Source organism: Clupea harengus, chromosome 22, assembly GCF_900700415.2.
Source record: "Clupea harengus chromosome 22, Ch_v2.0.2, whole genome shotgun sequence".
Lineage (NCBI taxonomy): Eukaryota > Metazoa > Chordata > Actinopteri > Clupeiformes > Clupeidae > Clupea > Clupea harengus.
Genome location: NC_045173.1, coordinates 14,072,236 through 14,094,964, shown reverse-complemented (window position 1 = coordinate 14,094,964; position 22,729 = coordinate 14,072,236). Strand labels below are relative to the sequence as shown.

At 44.5% G+C, this 22,729-nt stretch overlaps 1 protein-coding gene across 6 annotated transcripts in view; it reads right to left on the bottom strand.

The window, feature by feature from the left end:
• The window catches only part of LOC105889425 (receptor-type tyrosine-protein phosphatase mu-like), a 138,983-nt gene that overhangs the window by 33,320 nt on the left and 82,934 nt on the right, over nt 1-22,729 (bottom strand). Inside the window, exons 13-22 of one of the 6 annotated variants that reach the window (XM_031559557.2) lie at nt 22,030-22,066; nt 21,494-21,568; nt 19,589-19,724; nt 17,081-17,110; nt 8,482-8,639; nt 6,922-6,996; nt 6,795-6,821; nt 4,397-4,408; nt 2,157-2,383; nt 1,319-1,327 (exon numbers count right to left, since the gene is read on the bottom strand). In XM_031559557.2, coding sequence (XP_031415417.1) covers nt 1,319-1,327; nt 2,157-2,383; nt 4,397-4,408; nt 6,795-6,821; nt 6,922-6,996; nt 8,482-8,639; nt 17,081-17,110; nt 19,589-19,724; nt 21,494-21,568; nt 22,030-22,066 — 786 coding nt within the window. The remainder of the gene's footprint in view (nt 1-1,318; nt 1,328-2,156; nt 2,384-4,396; nt 4,409-6,794; nt 6,822-6,921; nt 6,997-8,481; nt 8,640-17,080; nt 17,111-19,588; nt 19,725-21,493; nt 21,569-22,029; nt 22,067-22,729) is intronic. The other 5 variants (XM_031559558.2, XM_031559559.2, XM_031559560.2 and 2 more) reach the window with 5 other exon arrangements.

Sequence of the window (22,729 nt, the reverse complement as noted above, 5' to 3'; positions counted from 1 at the left end):
AAGGCTCAGTCACATCCCGTTACTCATGGAAGTGCATTTCTGATTCACACCTAACACCAACCAAACCAAAACACAAAATTACTCAACATCATCAGTATGTCTGCAGCGCAGATGAGCGACACGTGGAGACATTGTGACATCGGGGCGACAGTGGTACAGGAGGTAGAGAAGTCGGTTAGTAATCAGAAGGTTGCTAGTTCGATTCCCTGTCGAAGCGTCCTTGAGCAAGACACTGAACCCCTAATTGCTCCTGATGTGCAGTGTGCCATCAGTGTAAATGTAAAATGTGTATACATCCTTGTAAGTCGCTTTGGATAAAAGCGTCTGCTAAATGACTAAATGTAAATGTAAATGTAATCAGTGTGCTGCTGCAATCTGTAAACTAATGATCAGGATGTACACTCTTAAGCCTACACCCATATAACAAGTGCATTCATTGTATCTGATGACATGTAATCTAGTCGGCATGACAGGGAATCCTCTCAGTGGCGGCCATATTGGATGGATTTGAATTGCGACCTTTAGAAAGACGGATCTCAGGCTGCGTTGCTGGAGTAAGTCATATTTTTCGTGTTCGAGATGGAGAATTCCAGAAAATCTGAAAAGTTCACGCAAAAACCTCTGGAAATATCTGAAGGTAATTTTCTAAAATATGTCTAACTATAACAGTGATAATGAATTGTAATTTAACTATACTATATAACACTGCATTCGGGGTAATGCAAAGCTATAAAGCGCAGGTTTTTAGTTGACAAATTCACAAGCTAGCAAGATTTGATCAGTGCTTACTGTAGTTGTTGGTGTAGTCTGATGTCAGAAGTTAGCTCGCTAGTTTTAGACAAACTATGACATAGGTCAATCAGGAATATAGAAAAGATGTTCCTCATTAAAGTTTATTGAAGTTAAGTTATAGTTAAGTTCATTGAAGTATCTGTTTGCCATTAATGTGTGGTGAACATCACACTTCACAGGCTTGTTTACTTTGTCACTTCACCTCAATTCCATTAATTTGAAAACAGAAACTGCCACTTAAACACATGTTCACTCAAAACAACATCTGTTTTCATGCACTGTGCGTGTGTTCATCTGTGCATTGGCAAACCACAAAATACAGAATCATGAAAATGGTGGTCCAAATGTAAAATCTAAATCATTACTTAATAGACAGTCAGACAATAACAGAGCTATCATGTCTCTGAGAAACTAATTGAGCTAGCAGACTTGTGTTTACAACGTCAAACTGTGGCTAAGTAACATTCTCTACAGAAAAAAAAAAGAATCATGACAGAAAACAAAAGAACTGAAAGTGTGGCCTTACCTCGTTAATCTGATCCCAAGTTAAGGTATAGAATAAGCATGGATCAGAGAGAGATAGAGTGTAAGTGATACAGGGCTGGCATGTTCCACAGAAAACTGTCATATGGTCAATTTAGCTTCATGTTCCTGATCGGGGGGGGGTCCCAGCTGATATTTGAGTGGATATGGTGCTGATGTGGCACGTATATCACTAATGCATGTTTGCACTTGTATGTGGGCATATCTCAGTCAAACTTAACTCTTCTCCATCTCAGGAAGTCCTAGAAGGTGACTAGGAAGGAGCCGCTTGTGACATACAGACGTGTACCGTGTCTTATTGCTGTTTGAGGGGGAAGGAGTGTTTGCAGGGACGTGATTATATGTGTGAGGACACCAGTTGTCTGTGTGGTGATGACAGAGTACACAGACGGTTCAAGCACATCCACTACAGATCAACCCTAACTCAACATACTCAGTCAGTACAGAAACAACCACACATGAGACATCCAAGACTGTGTGTCTACCACACGAAGAGAGATGGGGGAGATAGACCAATCCAGAGAACATGCACAAAAATAATTAATGAATGACTAAAGGACAGCAAAACAAGTAAAAGAAAGGAGATTCAAGCAGAGGTTAAAATCAGAGAGCAAGAAGAGTGAAGGTAAGGGGAATGAAATAAAGAAAAGGAGAAGAAGAGAGTAACTCAGAGAGATGGTTGAAGAACAAGCATAGAGCAATGTCAATATAAAGAACAAGCCCAGAGCAACGGCATTATGAAGACTGATCACAGAAAATGAGGGTGACATCAAAATAGAGAGAGAGAGAGAGAGAGAGAGAGAGAGAGAACAGCCTCGTACCTCGTACTCCTCCTTGAAGCCGTATCCTTCGGAGCACTTCATCTGGGTGATGTGCTGCAGGAGGTCGGCCACGCGGATGGCAGGGTGCAGCTGGCCTGTCTGGTAAGAGACGCCCTCCACTGCTCCGTCCCGATCACGCTCACGCTGCTTCTTAAAGGTGTGTGTCAGCGAGTGCGAGTGCGACTGCACCAGGCTACTGGTGTCACTGCCCATCGTCTGGCTCTCGTCTGTCAGAGGGAGGGAATGAGTCGGGGGAGAGGACGGTTACCACTGGAGATAGAACAACAGCCATATCACAACACTGACAACTTCACACATTTCAGGTTTGCCATTCTCCCAGATAACAGCTGGGTGTGTTTTGGACCCAGCCCAGTTCTGCCCCAGATGGAGTGGATATCCACCTGATCAGGGCTGGATCAGTACCACACTCAGCTACTATCTGGACTCTCACTGGCTCTGCTCAGTGTCAGGTTAACACCTACTTGGTAAATTCTACAAAAATGTAAAATTAAATATTACGAATCAAATTTTCACATTTTTGCCATGAGCCAATTCCTTTAAAATGTGATAAATACTATACTGGCGTGATCTAGAGTGTATTTCCTGACAAAGCATTCTCAGTGAGAAAACACAGACGTGTGATGATGTGGCGCGTCCTCACAGGCGGGTGATGGGGTGACAGGAACATGACACGGTGCATGTGTGTGAGAGGAGAGAGCATGAAGAAGAGAGACCAGTGTGTGAGAGGAGAGAGACCAGTGTGTGAGAGGAGAGAGAATGAAGAAGAGAGACCAGTGTGTGATAGGAGAGAGCATGAAGAAGAGAGACCAGTGTGTGAGGAGAGAGCATGAAGAAGAGAGACCAGTGTGTGAGAGGAGAGAGAATGAAGGAGAGAGACCAGTGTGTGAGGAGAGAGCATGAAGAAGAGAGACCAGTGTGTGAGAGGAGAGAGAATGAAGGAGAGAGACCAGTGTGTGATAGGAGAGAGCATGAAGAAGAGAGACCAGTGTGTGAGAGGAGAGAATGAAGGAGAGAGACCAGTGTGTGAGAGGAGAGAGCATGAAGAAGAGAGACCAGGGGCACCAGGCTGGATGGCTCTGCTCTCTCACCACTCAGACTATGGTCTTGCAATGATAAGATCACTTCATCATTTCACAAAGCATGAACCTCTTTGAAACAGATCTGGCCCTAATCAGACACTGATTCATTCCAGAGCTTCCTGGCCCGACTGGTCCTAGATCTGTGAATGAGTCAGTGTTACTAAACATCACTGATGCTAAATGCACTGTAATAACCCATTTGCAGCTTGTGTCTTACATATTTGTCTAGCATGTTGTGTAGCAGATGGCTTATTTACTGTGTTTAAATGCCAGAGTCACACCAAAGCCAGTGTCCTCCCCTTCTGTTTTAATTTAGTTATTTATCTCTGGGCAGACAGTAAAGCTCAATATTCCTACCCACATGTTGGGTTGGAACTGTTTTAAACTGTCCATTTGCCCTATCAGCATGACTTTATCCTGTCTGCCACAATGACTTAAGATGGACAAACACACAGATTTGAGATGCAACTCTATCGTTCAACATTCAAACAATTTATGATAGGTAAATAAATAGATTGATAGAGACAGAGGGAGAGAGAAAGAAACAGATGGAGAGAAAGGGAGATATATATATATATGAAGAGAGAGAGAGAGAAAGAGAGAGAGGGAGAGAGAGAGAGAGAGAGAGACAGAGGGAGGGAGAGAGAGAGAGAGAGGGAGGGAGAGAGAGAGACTCATGACTGAAGAAGTGACACATGGTATGTGATGGGATGCCAAGGCCAAATAGTAACCAGTAGTGATGTCCACTATAGTGATGAAATCATCGAAGTAGAGAAATCATTACAGTCAAATCACCTGGCAACAGGAACCCAACCAAACACAAACACAAGGGAACCCATCTCAGATCAATGTAAATCATAAAAGTGCTAACTAATAACATGAGATGCTGGTTAGAACGGAGACAGAGACGATGTGCGTCATGAGTGGGGTGGGAGCCTGTGAAGCCATGATGGGGGTGGGGAGGGTCAGGATGGGGGGGGTGGGGGGGCATCATGGAGTCATGCCACACAAGAGCTTCATGGTGAGATGACAAGCAGGACCGCCCCCAGATGGAAGGAACGCCTCCCTCAGGAAAATGAAGAACACTAACTCCCAGACCACCCAAAAACCCCAAGAGCAGACAGACTTGGCCAAACTTACCATTAATGGGCACTTTATAGGAGATACATTAGAGGTCAAAAAGGCAGGGAGGGGAAAGACAGAGAGAGGGATAGAGGAAGAGAGAGAGAAAGAGGCACAGGAGAAAGAGAAATCATATCCAGAAAGAGACAGGGAAAAGAGAAAGGAGACAGGGTGTAAGCAACAGCACACTACTAGTTACACCTCAGACATGACAGCTACTGCTGCCTGAGCTCAACACAGCGAGCCAGGCCTATGAGTGCACACGCGCGTCTATGGAAGGGGGGGTGGGGGTTGGGGTGGGGGGGTTTGAGGGAACGCCGGTTCTGCGGGTTCTGGATAAAGGATAAAATCTCTAGGCAAAGACGCTACGAGGCCTGGACTGGGCCTGCTGAGCTCTGATAGTCGGTCTGTAACTGCTGAAATCCTAAAGGACAGCCGACTCCAGGTCAGGTCAGAACCTGAACCAGCTCTGGCCCACAGTCAGCTGATATCTACACACTTCTGGAGGAAATCATCAAAGCATTCAGGAAACTCTAGTGTAGGCTGCCCATGATGAGGATGCTATGATTATTACTCAAGACACTGCAGCGAGAGTCTTTCCCACGTCAGGCAATTAATACAAAATCAATAAAGGAAATATGAAAACCTAGGCATTTATTAATGAGATTTTTGCAATGTGAATTCCAGTCAGAGACTCAGGTGTTTAAACCTACGGAAGGGTGAGACGTGCTCAAAGGAATGTGTGTGTATGAAAGTGTGTTTGTGTGTTGATGGGTACCCTGTCAATTCATTTTGTAAGCCATCCTCATTGCTAGAGGTCAGGGGCAGTGTGTGTGTGTATGTGTTTACTTCGAGCTGAACTCATGCATAGTTAATGGGCCTCCATGCATTTCACTCTGGTTGAGTTCCGTTTTTGTGTCCTACCAAGAGAACGGCTCTTCAGGGCTTTTAGCACAACTAAGTTTCAAAAGAAACACAATTATAATTAACGAGGGGCTTTGTTTTATTGTTTTATTATTCTGTTTTGTCATGGGGAGGAAAATTAAAGTGTAAAAACAGACCCGGAATTGACTGGGAAAAAAGTGTAGAGAACAGAAAATGATAATTAAAAAAAAAAAAAAAAAAAGAAGAAGTTGGCCAGCAGCAGTCGCAACATTAAAAGAGAACAGTGGAGGAGGGGGGAGGGGTCGCATTGGGGAGTGGAGGGACAAGATCGTGTTTGGGGGTGGGGGTGGGGGGAGGGGCCAGGTGCAGAGACAATAGAGAGAAAGAAAGGTGGGGTGGCGGGGGCGGGTGCACTAACCTCAACTGTCCTCACAATAATAATAATAATAATAATAATAATAATAATAATAATCACAAATACATCAAAACACATATAATCCCTTCATCTAACCTTCCACACACAGAGATACAGTATGCGCATACACACCTCACAGTCTTACAGCAGGGACACGTTTGATATAGAAGTTATCAATGAATCAATTAAACTAATTACCAGGTTGAGATCATTAGCAAGGATGACAAGGCTACTGGTTACTACAGCAAGTGAGAGGCCCCACCCCTTCCCATCCCTCCCATATCCTGTCCACATGCATATGAGTGGTCAGAGAGGATGTGACATCACACACTCGACACACAATGAGGATGGAATGAAGTGAAGGCAGCAGCAAATTGTGTGCCCGTGCATGTGTGTGTGTGTGTGTTTGTGTGCCTGTGCGGAAGTGTGTGTGTGTGTGGGTGTGTGTGTGTGTGTGTGTGTGTGTGTGTTTGTGTGCCTGTGCGGAACTGTGTGTGTGTGTGGGTGTGTGTGTGTGTGTCTGTGTGTGAGTGTGTGTGTGTGTGTGTGTGTGTGTGTGTGTGTGTGTGTGTGTGTGTGTGTGTCTATCTGTGTCTATCTGTGTGTGTGTGTGTGTGTGTGTGTGTGTGTGTGTGTGTGTGTGTGCGTGTGTGTGTGCCTGTGCGGGAGTGTGTGTGTGCGGGAGTATGTGTATGAGTGTGTGTGTGTATGTATACGCCTATGTGCAATCCTGTATCTGAGCACGTCTAAGACTTACTGAAAGTTCATGATGATGTGTGTTCTGTCTTTGTGTGTGCATGTGAGGAGGGGAAGGAAGAGAGGAGAGGGAGAGAAGGGGGGGAAGCAGCAGGCAGTTTATGGAGATGAAAAAGCCATCTTCAGAAAACCACCAACCAAAATCAAAAACACTAGAAACACCAAAACACCAGGAGAAACATCCCCACTTGCATAGTGGCCTTGGTCTTAAATTTATGTATATGTGTCTATATGCAAGTGGGATTGTGTGTGTGTGTGTGTTTGAGAGCGTTCCTGTGTGTAGGATTGTACAGTTGTAAGGGTGGAAACTGTTATAGAAATGAACAGAGACATGACTAAATAACAGATATAGTTTCTCACCTAAGATGGCAGTCGGCACAAATGGATCTGTCAGGAGGGAAAACATGAGAGTGAGAATTAGTGGTGAAAATAAAGCACACTAGTCGATATTTCACATATTTGTATGTATGTGTGTTTTTGCCCTTACCTGGGTAATAAGAGTTGGGTAGTGTTTTACTGAGAGTGTTGCTCTTCAAAGTGAAAGAGGAGGGTGATGCGGTGCCTGTGGAGAGACACAAAAGGTCAGAGGTCAAGTCACTGCTTAGCATTATAATATGTACAGTATCAGTGGAGGCCACTATAGTATGCACTAAACGCCTCTTCCTCTACTGACACACCATCCTCTTCCTCTACTGACCCACCATCCTCTTCCTCTACTGACCCACCATCCCCTTCCTCTACTGACACACCATCCTCTTCCTCTACTGACACACCATCCTCTTCCTCTACTGACCCACCATCCTCTTCCTCTGCTGACCCACCATCCTCTTCCTCTACTGAACCACCATCCTCTTCCTCTACTGACACACCATCCCCTTCCTCTACTGAACACCATCCTCTTCCTCTACTGACACACCATCCTCTTCCTCTACTGACCCACCATCCTCTTCCTCTACTGACACACCATCCTCTTCCTCTACTGACACACCATCCTCTTCCTCTACTGACACACCATCCTCTTCCTCTACTGACCCACCATCCTCTTCCTCTACTGACACACCATCCTCTTCCTCTACTGACACACCATCCTCTTCCTCTACTGACCCACCATCCCCTTCCTCTACTGACACACCATCCTCTTCCTCTACTGACCCACCATCCTCTTCCCCTTCCTTTACTGAACCAAAAAGCTTTATATGTTTGTCTGTGTGACTGCACCTCTCTGCTTCCTAACCGACATCTAATTAAGGTTACATGTGAAAGGGGACACTGATGTTTTGGGAAGGGTGTGTTTGGGGTGGGGTGGGGGGGGGGGGGGGTTGGGTGTCTTACTGCAGGTCACTTTAAAAGAGAATTAGAGGGGTCACAGTCAGGCCCTGTTTGCAAAGCTGTTTGCTTGTCCCAGACCAGAGGGGGGTTAGCTGGGTAGAGTGAACAACAGCTGCCCCTGAGGCTCCAGAGACGAGCGATCAGGCTAATGCTACATCCAGACCACAGGGCTGGGAGTCTTAGGGAGTGTTTAAAGATCAGAGGGGGCAGGAGAGGTGAAGCTCTGTTAAAACAATAACACTTAAAACTGCCAATTGTGTTGTGTAAAGAGTACTTAAAACAGGGTGTTATGAGTGGGTAATCACTGCCAATTACTATCTGTCAGATTAGCATGACCAGTCTAACGCTACATCCAGACCCCAGTCCCGCCACAGCACAGGTCAGAGGGAGCAGGAGAGGTGAAGCTCTGTTAACACAATAACACTTTAAAATGCCCATTGTGTTCTCTAAATAGGACTTAAGAGTGGTTAATTACTGCCACTTCCAGTCTGGAAGTTTAACTGAAATTTAACATTGGGGACACTGTGTGTAGAAACACCTGCCACTCCCTCTAACATACACAAGCGTGTGACATATTGAGGATACTCCCTTCTGCCATTGCCGTTACACCTGTGTGTATCAATGGAAAAAGTGCCTTGTCACAGCAGGTGATAGCTCTCACACTCCCACAGAAAAAAAAGACACACACACACACACTCATGATGATCCAGATACTCACTTCTGGAGTTGGTGTTGAGGGTGTGTGTGTCCATAAAGGAGAGAGCATCATCACAGCTGGTGCCCTGCTCTGTGTAGCTCTTGTCCATGGAGTTCACCATCACGGTCATCTCCTGCCGAGTGCTGCTCAAGGTCTCCTTACGCTTCTTAGCCAGCTTCCTGTGCACACACACACACACACACACACACACACAAACAAAACACACACAATTATAGTACAAATGATATAGGGAAATACATTTATAATTAGTCTAATCAAAACTATAATAATGCTAGAATCATCATTATCAAAACATTGGCGGAGACAGGGGAGTGTGTAATTGACATGGCTAAACTGGGATTATAATTAAACACAAACGGACCTGCATTATAACCAATTACTTTTTTCAACTGAGTCTTCATTGAAGCTATACAATTTTTGAAGCCAATGAGTTTCTAAGTTTTAAAAGGTTTGTGAATCAGTAGCCAAGGGCCTGTGTCCTTGTTTCTTAGTTTGCAGGAGTGTCTATATTGACCCAGCGCAGACTGCAAGTATCAAACACTTCATGGATTAAAGATTTAAGTCCTGTACTTAAGACAATCACAAATGTCAAACCGAGGTAAAAGAGTCAGACAAATCAGTAGACAACTAGACAACCACCACTCCCACACACACATGCAGTGAGTTGGTGAGGCAGTTGGCGGTGGCTCTAGGGGACTGTGGCAATGTAATAAAGTGAGTATGGACTCAGTGGAGCAGGAGGAAAAACAAACGGATCTGTCATGTGAGAGAGGCAGAAGAGTGAGCTCTAATTCAATTGAGGGGATCTATACCCCCCAGCACCTCATCAGTCAGACAAGGCCTTTGTTTGGAGAAGACCGATACACACAGACCTTCTAACGAGAGGAAATTAGACAAACAATTTAGATGGAGAGGGAATAGCATAGAGAAAGGGAGAGAGAGAGAGAGCGAGAGATGAGGGGGTGTTGAACCAGACAAACACACACACACACACACACACAACTACAATAACTTAATTTTGTTGCGACTACCTCATCACTGTAAATAACTTATCAATGCAGTCACCTCCACATCTAGGTTCAGACCGGGTCCTATGAAGATGCACGCACACACTATCAAATTAGCCACCTAATGCCCCTGTCGCTGAGAAGGAGTGTTTTCATTTCTTCGCTTATGAGACACGCTTCATTTACCTAAAGCTGTTCATTTGTTTACCCATTGATTTGCTTAGCTGTGGGGTCCAATGAGAACTCAGAGGCCAAAGGGGAAGAAGGGATGAGCTTCGTAAACGTCAAAGATGGATGACAGCACTCTCAACAATGCTCCATCTCTACGGCAACAATATCCAGTTACCTCCCTGGCCCACGGGTGAGCTTAAATGCTGTGCTGCTGCGTATTTCAGCACATTGTGTTTTCAGGGCAGAGGAGGTTGTATCTGAGCCACATCTGAGACGGATCTGGGCCACATCTGGGCGTATTTCAACACAGAGTGTGTTTCCAAGGCAGAGGAGGCCAAACACAAATACTTTGGTCTCTTCTTGGTACAAGTGCACTTCTGAATAAAAACTAAAATACTTGGCTAAATACAGCTGACAGGTTAGGGGGAATAATGTCCTGTTCTTGTAAAGTGAAATTGGTGTAATGACACGTAGAGGGTAATCTGATGTCTACACACTAAATGTTAAGGAGGCTTAGAGCATAGTACCATCTTAGAGAGTCTTTTGTCCATCACTGTGCCAAGAGTGCATTCAAAAGGTATTCAGACCGAGTCACCTTTTTTCAAATGTTGTTATGTTAGGCTTTAGAGCTCAGAGACGGGGACGGTGTTGTGCCTCAACATGCACTGACATGCACTGTCAGTTGTGAAGCCTTATATAGTCAGGTGTGTGCCTAAAATCATGCCCAATCAATTGAATCTACCACAGGTGGACTCCAATCAAGCTGTAGAAACATCTCAAAGATGATCAAGGGAGGCACCTGAGATACATTTCAAGTGTCTTAGCAAAGGTTCTGAATACTGTGATGTTTCAGTTTTTCCTTTTCTTTTCTAAAAATCTAGTTTTTGCTTTGTCATTATGGGGTATTGGGTGTAGCTTAATGAGGAAACAATTAATCAAAACAAATTTAGCATAAGGCTGCCACATAGCAAAATGTGAAAAACGTGAAGGGGTCTAAACACTTTCTGAATGCACTGTATATTGTTCCAAAGAAGATCTAATTTTTCTCAAGTTAAAGCTGGTTGTTAGACCTGTGGCTGTCAGGGCTGGCATGTGATGAACACCCTGGGCTTGGCGCCTGGTGATGGCCACAGACACTGAGAGAGCACAGCAGGACGCTAATGGACGAGCACTTCCTGTCTGCCAGTCTGCCACTCAGCATGAGGCACAGAGGTGGCCCTGTTTGTGTGTGTGTGTGTGTGTGTGTGTGTGTGTGTGTGTGTGTGTGTGTGTGTGTGTGTGTGTGTGTGTGTGTGTGTGTGTGTGTGTGTCAGTGATTCATCTCAGGCCTATTACTCCTGCAGAGACAAACTGCAGAGACTTTCACTCAGCCCACCTCAGTCTCTTTCACACACACACACAGACACACAGACACACAGACACACACACACACACACACACACACACACACACACACACACAGACACACACACACAATCCCCTTATGATAAGGAATGACAGAGCCCTGTGACCGGGACCACTGATACGATGCCTGCATTGTGTGCCTGTAAATTTGTATTTGTATGCATACATTAGGTGTTCAGGCATATGTACCGGTAATGTCAATTCTGGATATGTGATGGTGTGCACATTTCGTAGTGTGTGTGTGTGTGTCCAGCTTCTCCTGTGTCAACAGAAAATACTCAGCAGTGTGTGTTTTGTAAGACAGCAGTTTTTCTTCACACATCATTGGCCATGAATGCCACACACACACACACACACACACACACACACACACACACACACACACACACACACACACACACACAGCACACCTGCCACAGCCGGGATATTATGATAAATAACACCATCCAATCAGATGCTCAAACCGCAGAGCAAGCCATGGTGGCCACACCTGAAGTGCTCCGAGATGATGCTGACATATGTGTGCACCATGTGCATCTGCAGGAGCGTGTGTGTGTGTGTGTGTGTGTTTGTGTGTGTGTGTGTGTGTGTTTGTTTGTGTGTGTTTGTGTGTGTGTGAGTGTGTGTGTTTGTTTGTGTGTGTTTGTGTGTGTGTGTGTGTGTGTGTGTGTGTGTGTTTTTTTGTTTGTGTGTTTGTTTGTGTGTGTTTGTGTGTGTTTGTGTGTGTGTGTGTGTGTGTGTTTGTTTGTGTGTGTTTGTGTGTGTTCACATGTATCTTGCTGCGCAGGAGGGGTTTGTGTCATTAAAAACGTTCTGCTGCACACACCAGCATGGTTGCCAGCAGCACAGCCCTCTCTGTCCTCTGATCCAAACTCCCTCTAGTCTCTTTAAAGCATCCGCAGCTCCACAAAGGCCCACAGGCCTGTTAAACACACTGTTTGTGTTTGTGGACGAGAACAGAGCCCTACAGGGGAGACCCCTCTCCTCAACAGCATCAAAACCAACATCAGAAACATATACACAGAAATACATACACACCCCCTCACACACACACCCACACACGCGTGAAAACACAAACATTCATACAAGCACAGACACATTAATACGGCCAAGCTCAGCAGGGTGAGGTGTTGCATGTCTGTGTAGCGCCATAGCGATAAGGTCAGGCTGTGGGCAAGGGAGGCTTTCAAAGAGACAAAGGCGTCTTCATTAGTGCCCGTCAGAAAGAAAAAGTCACAATGACAGCCATCACATCTGCACCATTAAACACTAACACCTATACAGATACACAGGCACACATACACAGATACACGCACTGAATGCAAAAAACAAGCATACACGTACACACTGCATTGCTGACACCCAGCAGAGACCAGGCAAACACAATCAACTCATTAGAGCAAATAAGACAATGGTGTATATATATACACACACCGTTGTCTTATTTGCTCTAACGAGTTGATATATACTCTATATATAGGTGCAACATGACAAAGAAAAAGAGATAAAAGTGGAGGGGATTGAGACAGAGAGGGCAAATCGTTTGCCACTAGTTTCACAGGCATTTAAAAGCCCTACAGCCTATGCTACTCTGAGCTCAATCACAAGACAGAGTCATTCAGCTGATTACTTTGCACTATACAACCTGATGGAAAGAAGTGTAAGATCCCTGACTGCTTGACCTCCTACAGCTTTTCAGTCAAAGAATAACATGTCATTCATTTCTGTGTGACTGGAGCTGTGCGTCTCCTTTGGAGAAAACCAGTTGGATTTAGTGGAGCAACAATGCATATCCCGGATCTTCAAACATTGGATCTCCAAGTGTTTATACAATGTGTCTTCCACACTTCCACAAGGTATTGAACTAAACCACAAACATGTGCTGAGCTAACTGCAGGTATCTCATTGATGATTGTTCCTTCTATGGTATTGCCTGGGCCGCCCCACCTCATCTGAACCTGGGAGATCAAACAGACCAGTCTTCCAATGCGTGAGTGAGTGAGTGAGCACTAACATGCCCCCTAAACAAACTCCAATGCCAAGCAGCGAACTGTGGCAAGCGCCTTCAACACAAGATTGGTGTCCATGCATCCCTAAGCAGCATAGTAAACTAGATTACACTCACATCCTCAAGAAACCACACTGCATCTTCATGAAAGAGAGAGAGGGAGAGAGAGAGAGAGAGAGAGAGAGAGAGAGAGAGAGAGAGAGAGAGAGAGAGAGAGAAAGGAGATGGAGGCAGAGAGGAGTGAGTACAGATGTGAGGTATGAGAAGAGTGATTAACAGGTACAGGGAGAAAGAGAGCTAAAAAAGGGAGAATAGAGGTGGGAGAGGAGGAGATAAAAGAAAGGGAGAAAAGAAAAATAGGAAAATACAGGACGTTTAAAGAGAGAGGGGAGAGGAGACGAGAAGAGAGGATGGGAAGTAAAAAGGTATAAGAGGGGGGAAGGTGGAAATATAGAGAGGATGTGTGACGAGCACAAAGGAAAAGGACACAAGAGAAGAAAAAAAAAGATAAAGACAAAAGAGACAAGGGAGGAGTAGGATGAAATAAGGGGAATAACAGGCAAACACAGAGTAGAGATAATGAGATTAGGAAGGAGTGCTTGTGTGTGTGTGTGTGTGTGTGTGCGTGTGTGTGTGTGTGTGTGTGTGTGTGTGTGTGAGTGTGTGTGTGAGTGTGTGTGCCCATGATTGCAGCGAGGTGGCGACAGCTTGGTGACAGACGGTCGTGTTAGCATCTGCTGAGCAGAAGACAAGACATCGCCGGCTCCTCGTTTACTCGCTTTCTGGTGCTCACCTCCCTGCCACTACTCTCCTCCTCCCTCTCCATCTCTCTCTCTCTCTCTCCCTCCCTCTCTCTTTCTCTATATCTCTCTATCACTCCCTGCCCCTCCTTCCTCTATTTCCTCTTCATCGGAATGCTGCCACCGTTACTGAAACAAATGTGCTTGGCTTGTTCCAATTAGTGAGATTCCAGCACGCTGCTCCACTCTGGGCATGTAGCCTTTAATGAAGGTGTTTGAGCTGTGGGTAGATACTGCTCCCCCCCTTCTTTCTCTCTAACAGGGCCCTTTTCCAGTCACTCTCTTTCCAAACACTTAAAAAACCACCGCTGTCGTGTAATTTATCATCCTGGAACGAACAAAAGGAAGAGATGGGAAGGCGATGCGGTTCCCTTTTCTCTGTTTAACTGAATCCAATCTGTGTGTGTGTCTGTGTGTCTGTGTGTGTGTGTGTGTGTGTGTGTGTGTGTGTGTGTGTGTGTGTGTGTGTGTGTGTGTGTGTGTGTGTGGGTGTGGGTGTCATACTGTTCACACTGATGAGAACGGTACAAATGGTGACGCTGACTGGATTCAAATTCATAGGGAACCTTGAGCACTCTCTGTGTCTATCTGCACCATTAATACATCTCTCTCTCTCTCTGTCTATCTGCATCTCTCTCTCTCTGTCTCTCTGCATCTCTCTCTCTCTCTCTCTCTCTCTCTGTCTATCTGCATCTCTCTCTCTCTCTTTCTCTGTCTATCTGCATCTCTCTCTCTCTCTGTCTATCTGCATCTCTCTCTCTCTCTCTGTCTCTGTCTATCTACATCTCTCTCTCTTTCTCTGTCTATCTGCATCTCACTCTCTGCCTGCCAGGGTTTAAGCATTTTGATGGCCTCCATAGAGAGCAGCTCCTTTCTCTCCTTCCATTTTAGAAAACATTTGCAAGGGGTTGGTGATTGAAGCTTACTATCTGTCCTTATTATTGATGACATGACAAAATGTGCAACCCGCAGCAGCCCTTCCTCTAGACTTATTTTCTATTCTTCGAATGTTTAAGCAGAGTTGTTGGAAGGTAGGGACCAATCTCTGGTGCATCTGTCAGTCATTCTGCTGATATTGTGGGACTACGAAGACAGCCCGTGCTCCTGTCTTGTCTTGGGTTGCAGGGTTGAAGGCTCGATATGATTGGTTGATTGGCAGCAGGAAGACTGCAATGACCTCATGTAACCTGGTCCTGTGTTTTCCCCTTGTGCCAAATAACGTCTTTCAGACTGGAATCCACCCTAGCAGCTCACACTGCATTAGACACCCATGAAATGTGGCCAAAGCCTTCTAGCTGTTATGCTGTGTTGTGTTATATACCCTCCAACTGCTTACAATTGGAAATGTCATAAAGTGACATCAGACTTCGAACACAAATCTTAATGTCCTGACAGTTTCAAGGATAAAAACTGACTGACTAATTCAAATGCAAACACTTCAGAAGGCAGAAACCCTGCAGGCTGTGACAATGGTTATTATGTGCTTGTTAAAATACCCTGCAGAATTCATGACAAAAGTCAAACAACCATGAAGATCAAACTAATGACAGAAGCCAGGGACGATAGATCTCATTTAGCATCAACGTTTGCTCTCATCTTTCACTTTTGGAATCTGTCCTCAAGCATCTAGTGCAGATTCAGCAGATCTCTTTTAGCACATGTTGTATTGGGTCTAAAACAATTCCCCTCCAACACCCTTCATACAAAGGATGTTTTTGAACAGGCAATTACAACACACTGATCACAGAAAAACATCATGAAAATAGTATAATAATATCAGAAGTATGTGACCAAATCCTGTAGTGAATGGTGTCTACCAGACAGAGTAGAACGAGAACTCCCTTTGGATCTGAATGTTCCTGCCAATAATGCAGCTCTCTTGCAATGGCCTCAGGCTTGCCTCTAAAATTTTAAAGGTGGCTCAGTTTTGATCCCATCCTAATCAGGCTATAGTCTTGTCTTATAGTGATGTAAAGAACATTTCTATATGAAGGGCTTTTATCTCACAGGAAGAAAGGGTTATTAAAAGTAATTCAAACTATATGACAGGGGGAAAAAAAAAAAAACCTGTCATTTGGCCAAGACTTTAAAACAACTTGAGTTGTGAATATGGTGGAATTGCCCTGATAGGTTTGTTTGGTTTTGCTTCTCATCGCATCGCAAACTGAACTGTTCGTTGTGCTTTAATCTTTCCTCAACTCTGACAGGAACCCCACTTACTCCTCTAAACTTGTGTCTCAGACATCTCTTCAGTCTAGTCATTGCTGTCACCTTTTACACTGAAAAACTCCCCATTTCCTCCTCTAGATTACCAGTTGTTTCATCTACGTTCTAGTTGCTATAGTGACTTTTGTGACATACACGTTAGTTGCTATTGTGACTTTTGTGACATACACGTTGCCATGGAGTGCTATCATGCAAACAACATAAATATACCATGCGGGGAGGATGGGTGAGATGAGATGATATGACAGAAGAAGCAGAGTGGAGTGTTTATGTTTTGAGGGTAAGCAGCTAGTGAATGGTGAGCACCAGGAGCATGGCACCAGGCTAGGAGAGCAGAGCTGTTGCCTGCTGGGGGATAAACTGCAGCCACTGCTCCCCTCTATCTTAGACCTGGGCCGGAGGTTAAACCAGTATCTGTCTAGCCTGTCTATTAAACTACTAGCAAAGCCTTAATGGTTTTGTTTATAATGTGTACTGCCCTATCTTAATGAGGCAATATAAAAACGGCTCCATGATTGCCTGCTTTTCAAGGTCTCCTTTCAGAAAAGCCCACTGACTGTAAGGAGGCAGGCTTTTCAGAATCAAACTTACTGAAACTTCCTGATAGAAAATCATTGAATCAGATTCACATCCAGTTAAAACTGCCATTAAGCTCCATTTTTTTTTTTTTTTTTTTCACATAAATCCAAACAAATCTATCACAAAGAATTAAATTCACAATAAGTCAGGCATATAATCGAAAGGATGAATGTTAAATTGAATAGCTGCATCTTCTTCTCTTTGGCTGGGAGCAGTCACCTGTTGCTGTGTGCCAGGGGGCAGATGGCATAGCTAACTGTCATGGATGCTAACGGTAGGAGGATAGCTGCCTAGAGAACAGCCGACCTGGGACAGATCGAACCTTGATCAGACCCAAAACTGTTCCAGGGTTAGCAGCTACAGCACATAATGGAGAGTGAGATTGGACAAAGTGTTTTACTTACAGGTAGTAAGTGTAGGACTGATAGTGTCTTCTGCCGAGGGGGGGTGGTGAAGAGTTTAAGCAGTGAGGGAGGACGGGGGATGGGATGACAAGGGGAGGGGAAAAAGGAAAAAAAAGGAAAGAAAATATTAATGTTCTGAGTAAAAAATAGTAAAAGAAGATGAACAAAAGCAGATATGATGGCTAAGAACATGAGTGATAGAGGTAACACTGATCTTGTGTTTGTGTGTGTGTGTGTGTGTGTGTGTGTGTGTGTGTGTGTGTGTGTGTGTGTGTGTGTGTGTGTGTGTGTGTGTGTGTGTGCGTGCATTCTTCTGTTTGTGTAAGGCACAGTCAAGAGCTTAATGCCGCACAGTGGGCTCCCCTTTGCCTTTTCAGTCACACACACGCTCACATAAAACATGGACACACTGTGGTTATGTTCTTGTATTTTCTTAGCGAAAGACATGACTGAAGCCTGGCTAGAATGGACAAGTACATCACATGGTCAGCACACCCTGGATCCTGATATTTTCATGACCCCACAGACAGGCCAGTAGGGCTTCATCTGGCATAAACACGACATAAAATGCTGTTGAAAGTTCCCTACATGTAGTATATCAACTGTGTGTCTGTGACATTAAACTATTGAACTATTGACACACACACACACACACACACACACACACACACACACACACACACACACACACACACACACACACACACACACACTCACACACATAAACAAACACACAGTAGATAGATCTCTGTTTTAATTTCATATCATCTAATTTCATTATCCTTCCATCTATCAGCTCAGACAGTAATAGCTCAGAGTAATATAATGTAGGCAGCCAGGTTGCTCTGCAGTAACATGGGCATTAGTATGTTCTACCATGGCCAGATCCAGATTTAATGCCACAAATTAAACCAAATAGATGCGACGGATTCAATCACAACTTTTCATTTGATTAAGGCGTATTGAGCGAGAATTCAATTAAAAGGGAACGGTGCATGGAGGTAATTACACATAACTGTCAATCAGACTTTGGGAATTATGAGTCCCCCTGCACTGAATTAAAGACACCGGAGAGACAGACGCAGACAGAAGGAAGAAGGAAGAGGGGAAAAAAGCCCTTTCATCTCTGCTCTCAAGACGTCTGACATCTGAAGTTCACCTGTGTGAGTGTGTTTGCACACCCTGGATCCTCTCCAGCTGTGCAGTGTGTTCATTACTCCAGTCTATATTCTGTGTGTGTGTGCACATGCCCACGGGAGTGTAAAGGTCCAATTCTTCCCTTCTGTGGTCTGTGGTTCTGTGTAGGCACATACAATAAATATGTGTGTATCTGTGTACATAAAGTATGTGTGTGTGTGCAAGTCTATGTGTTATGTGTGCCATAGTAGTCCCCTCTGGCTGTGAGGACCACTGGCAGAGGAGAACTTGCCAGCAGCTACAGCTGTCCTGACTTAATTCACTATTTCTCTACCTGACTCTTATCTGCTTTTCTTTTCCAAAGGGGTGACAGGAACGAGTAGAGCAGCTGTATTAAAGTTTAATGACAGCCCGCTCCTCTCCACTGTAAACTGGGTTTTAATGGAGCTTATCAACATAATTACATTCATTATTCATTGTTCAGCCTCCAACCAAAAGCCCCACTGACTGGAGGTCAGTGCAGAGAGAGGGAGAGCAACCTTTGATTTTCTTTTTTATTTATAGCCGTCAGCAAGTCACAAACTCTCCAGCATTTCACCAAAGCCATTCACATACACACACACACACACACACACACACACACACACACACAAACTCTCTGACTCACTGAAGAGATGTCTCTCAGAAGAGAGTTTTCAGAGGGACTTTTAAAAATCAGAACTGCTCATGAAGAATTCATGGTGGTGTGTGTAGCGTAGGGGGGCTTAGTGTATAGTGTGTGTGTGTGTGGGGGGGGGGGGGGGGGGGGGGGGGTCGGGGTGAGTGTGGGGTCCTGTGGAGCATCTGGACTTTCATAGAGATGCTGCTGATGCTGCTTATGTCAGGTATGTAACTATTCCTTATCTAGCCTACAACTAGCATTTCCATCCTCACACTCCACAGACTTGGTGGCCTATTTCACAAATATATAGGCTAATGTAGACACTGAACAGTCATTTAAAATCTCTGAGGTATCTACGGAAACTCCTTAAAAGTGCAGGTAAAACTGTAATCACAGCAATGTTCCACAACCTAGTTCCACACTCTTAGCCCACATTCAATTTGATTTATGAATGCAAGGAAAGGTTGAAAACACAGTTATGTAAACCTAATTTATAGTAGTAGTATTGTTCGCTGTTTTTGGAATTGCATAACACAACTATATTTAACAAACATACCTTTATAGCGCTTACATTGTTTTGAATCATTAAATCTTTAGATTTTAGCTGAAACTTGGACTTTGAGGTTTAGGTTTATAGAACACCGAATGCTCCGAGCCGCCATTTTTCTACCCCTTCTCTCTCTCCCTCTGCAGGCGTGTACTGGCTTTACCTTTTCTTCATGAGGAGCACCACACCAAGGAAGATGATGACGAAGAGCAAGATCCCGGCGATGACCCCAGCAATCTTCACTGTGTGGTCAGTCTGCTTCTCTGGTTCCACAGCGTCTGGCTTATGGGTGGCCGCACCTGTATGTAACCCAGGGGTCAGGGGTCAAAGGTGAAATGTCTTGCAGAGTTATATTATTCTGAAGTCCTACTGTTCATCACCAGCAAGAGGAAGGGTCTGTTGCAGTGATAATGGTTCTAAACACACAATAGTTTAGAACCCTCTATTGCAACAGTCTTTGCATTCCTAATCTGCAGTCATTTGTCCTGTTGTGTAATGCACAACATTTGTTGAAAGTTGAAAATCATAATTCTGGCTTTCGCTGGTATCTGTTATCTGGTTAATTTTCTGACAGAAATGAGATAATCAGTCTGGATGATTGAACTCTCTCCAGTCCTTGCCCAGGCCTGGATGCTGCTGTGGTCCCATGCTGAGCTGAGACTATCTGCTATGTCCCTATCAAGTGAGCCCACTTTTTGGCCGTCACGGCAGAGACCAGTGATTGGCCAGTGACGGCACTTGTAATATTCACAAGATATGAACCAGATAACCGAGAACAATGTCACCCTAAGTACATGCCCAACACACGGCTCAAGACACTCCTGAGGGGTTCTCACTGCTGATAAGTCTATCTCCCTCTCTCTCACCTCACTCTCTCTCTCTTTGCCCCTCTCCAGTGGCAAAGATACCTCCAGATACCTTACAGATACCTGTAAGTGCATCCAGCTCCCATGACAACAGACGTCTGCGATGACAAATGGAGAGATAGAATCAGCCTGAATGAGCTGCTGAGCCGGCCCTCCCCTGAGCATTCTAGACGGAGATGTCGGTGTGTGTGTGTTTGTCTGAGAGAGCGGATGTGTTTCTTAATGCGTGTGTGTTTGTGTGTGTGTGTGTGTGTGTGTGTGTCTGAAAATGTGTGTGTGTTTGTGTGTGTGTGTGTGTGTATGTGTCTGAGAATGTGTGTGGGTGTGTTTATGAGTGAGTGTGTGTTTGGGTGTGTGGGTGTGTTTCTGGGTGAGTGTGTGTTTGTGTGTGGGTGTGTTTCTGAGTGAGTGTGTGTTGGTGTGTGTGGGTGTGTTTCTGGGTGAGTGTGTGTTTGTGTGTGTGAATGTGTATGTGTGTGTTTCTGAGTGAGTGTGTGTTTGTGTGTTTACTTTTCGAGAGCTGGAATAGCCTTGAGTGAACCACTAAAGCTTGCCCTCCCCAAGGATATGAGACCTCCTGCAATTTCACCGTCCACAACACAATACATTCCATCGAAACATGCCTGGCTGCGCTGTGTGGGTCTGTTTCAATGTGTGTGTGATAACAGTATGGATTAGTATGTCTTCCTGTAGGTTTTATTATGTACATGTGTCAGTGTTTTCTCATCCGTCACTTACTGTAAGTCTGTGTCTGTGGTGTTGTTTGGAGAGAGTTAACTAGTCTCACTTGTCAGTGCTCACTGTCCACTTTGTTTAGGCTCCACTGGTCTGTTAACAGAGTGTCACACAGCATGTGCTCACTCCCTTAATTTGATCATTTTCAGCATGCTCTCTAAGGGTTGTCCACTGCAGACGTTGACACTGTGGCACGTATGTGAAGGGAGAGAGGGCGAGTGAAAGAGACAACATGGCAAGATGTGGGGAAAAGAGAAGGCTCGAAACACAGTTTGAGCTCAAACTACCACACACATACACACACACACACACACACACACACACACACACACACACACACACACACACACACACACACACAGAAATAGTACATGCAGGTAGCCTGGGTGATTAATGCTGGATCTGTAAGGAGACAAACCCATACAGAGAGGCTGTTGAGTGAGTGTATGAGTGTGTGAGTATCTGACCTGTTAACTGGTTGTCACCGGCAGCAGGAGCCACACGCAGATATGGAGTAGTGAGCTGAGTCAGCAGGATAGCAGCTGAGAGGAAGAGAGAGAGAAACAGAGAAACAGAGAAACAGAAAGAGAGTGAGAGAACAGGCTATGTTTAAGAGAAGAACTTAACAGAAGCGGAAAAGGTTAGTAGCTACTCTTTTTCATTGGTTAATGAGTAAATGTAGGGCCCGGCTGACTCTGGAACAGGTGCAGCCCTGATCTAGGACACATCCGCTTTAAAGATATTTACAAACGCACAAGATGGTCAGTGGGGATTAGGTCAGTTTTCTGGGTCCAGTGCTTGTAACAATTTTGCGCTGGCACCACAGATCTTGCTTAACTGTTAGTTAACTTTGGCACAGGATGGGATGAGATTCCCATTTGCTCTGACTCTGACTCTGACTCTGACTCTAGTTGAAACAAATGGCAGGTGTGAGGGAGCAGACATGACAGAGCGGGGCTGTGGAGTATGTTTCTGTGGTTGTGTATGGAGATGTTGCTCCTACCTTTGGTGGCGACTCGCACACAGTCTATTTTAGTCTCCTGTGTGAGAGAGAAGGAGGGAAGAAAATGGGAAAATGAGTCCCTGGCAGTTTAGATTTACAAAAGCAGAAACAAACACACTCACACACACACACACACACACATTCAATCTCTGGGTGCAGAGCTCAACAGTGCGATCAATCACTTGCATATGCGAGTAAAAATGTTGAATGCAATTGTGAACAAATATGTAGTAGCACTGGTGCAATTTACTTCTAACAATGTTTATACAAATTATTATTTATTATTATTATTCATAATTATTATTATTTATATATATATTCTACAATGTCGAAACAGCACTGGTGCAAATACAACATAAGCAAACTACACCTCCCAAACAACAAACACATCAATCTACTATTGGCCACCTTAAGTGGCTTACATATCTCAAATTCAAGGGCGCGTGAAAAAATATAAGCCCAACAAATCCACCCACTGTAAAATCCACTGTTAGCAAGCAAGTGGCCATGAAAACTCAGGAAGCTATTCAGCAATTGATGTCCTGAAAAATGTCTGTCTAGTGGAAAACAGGCGGACAAACTCAAGCCTGAATCTAGTAGTCTGACGTATGCACCATATGATAGAAATATAAAACTAAGCATAAACTATACACATAAAAATACAAGAAACTGAAAATAACTTCATACTATGTAGAGATAA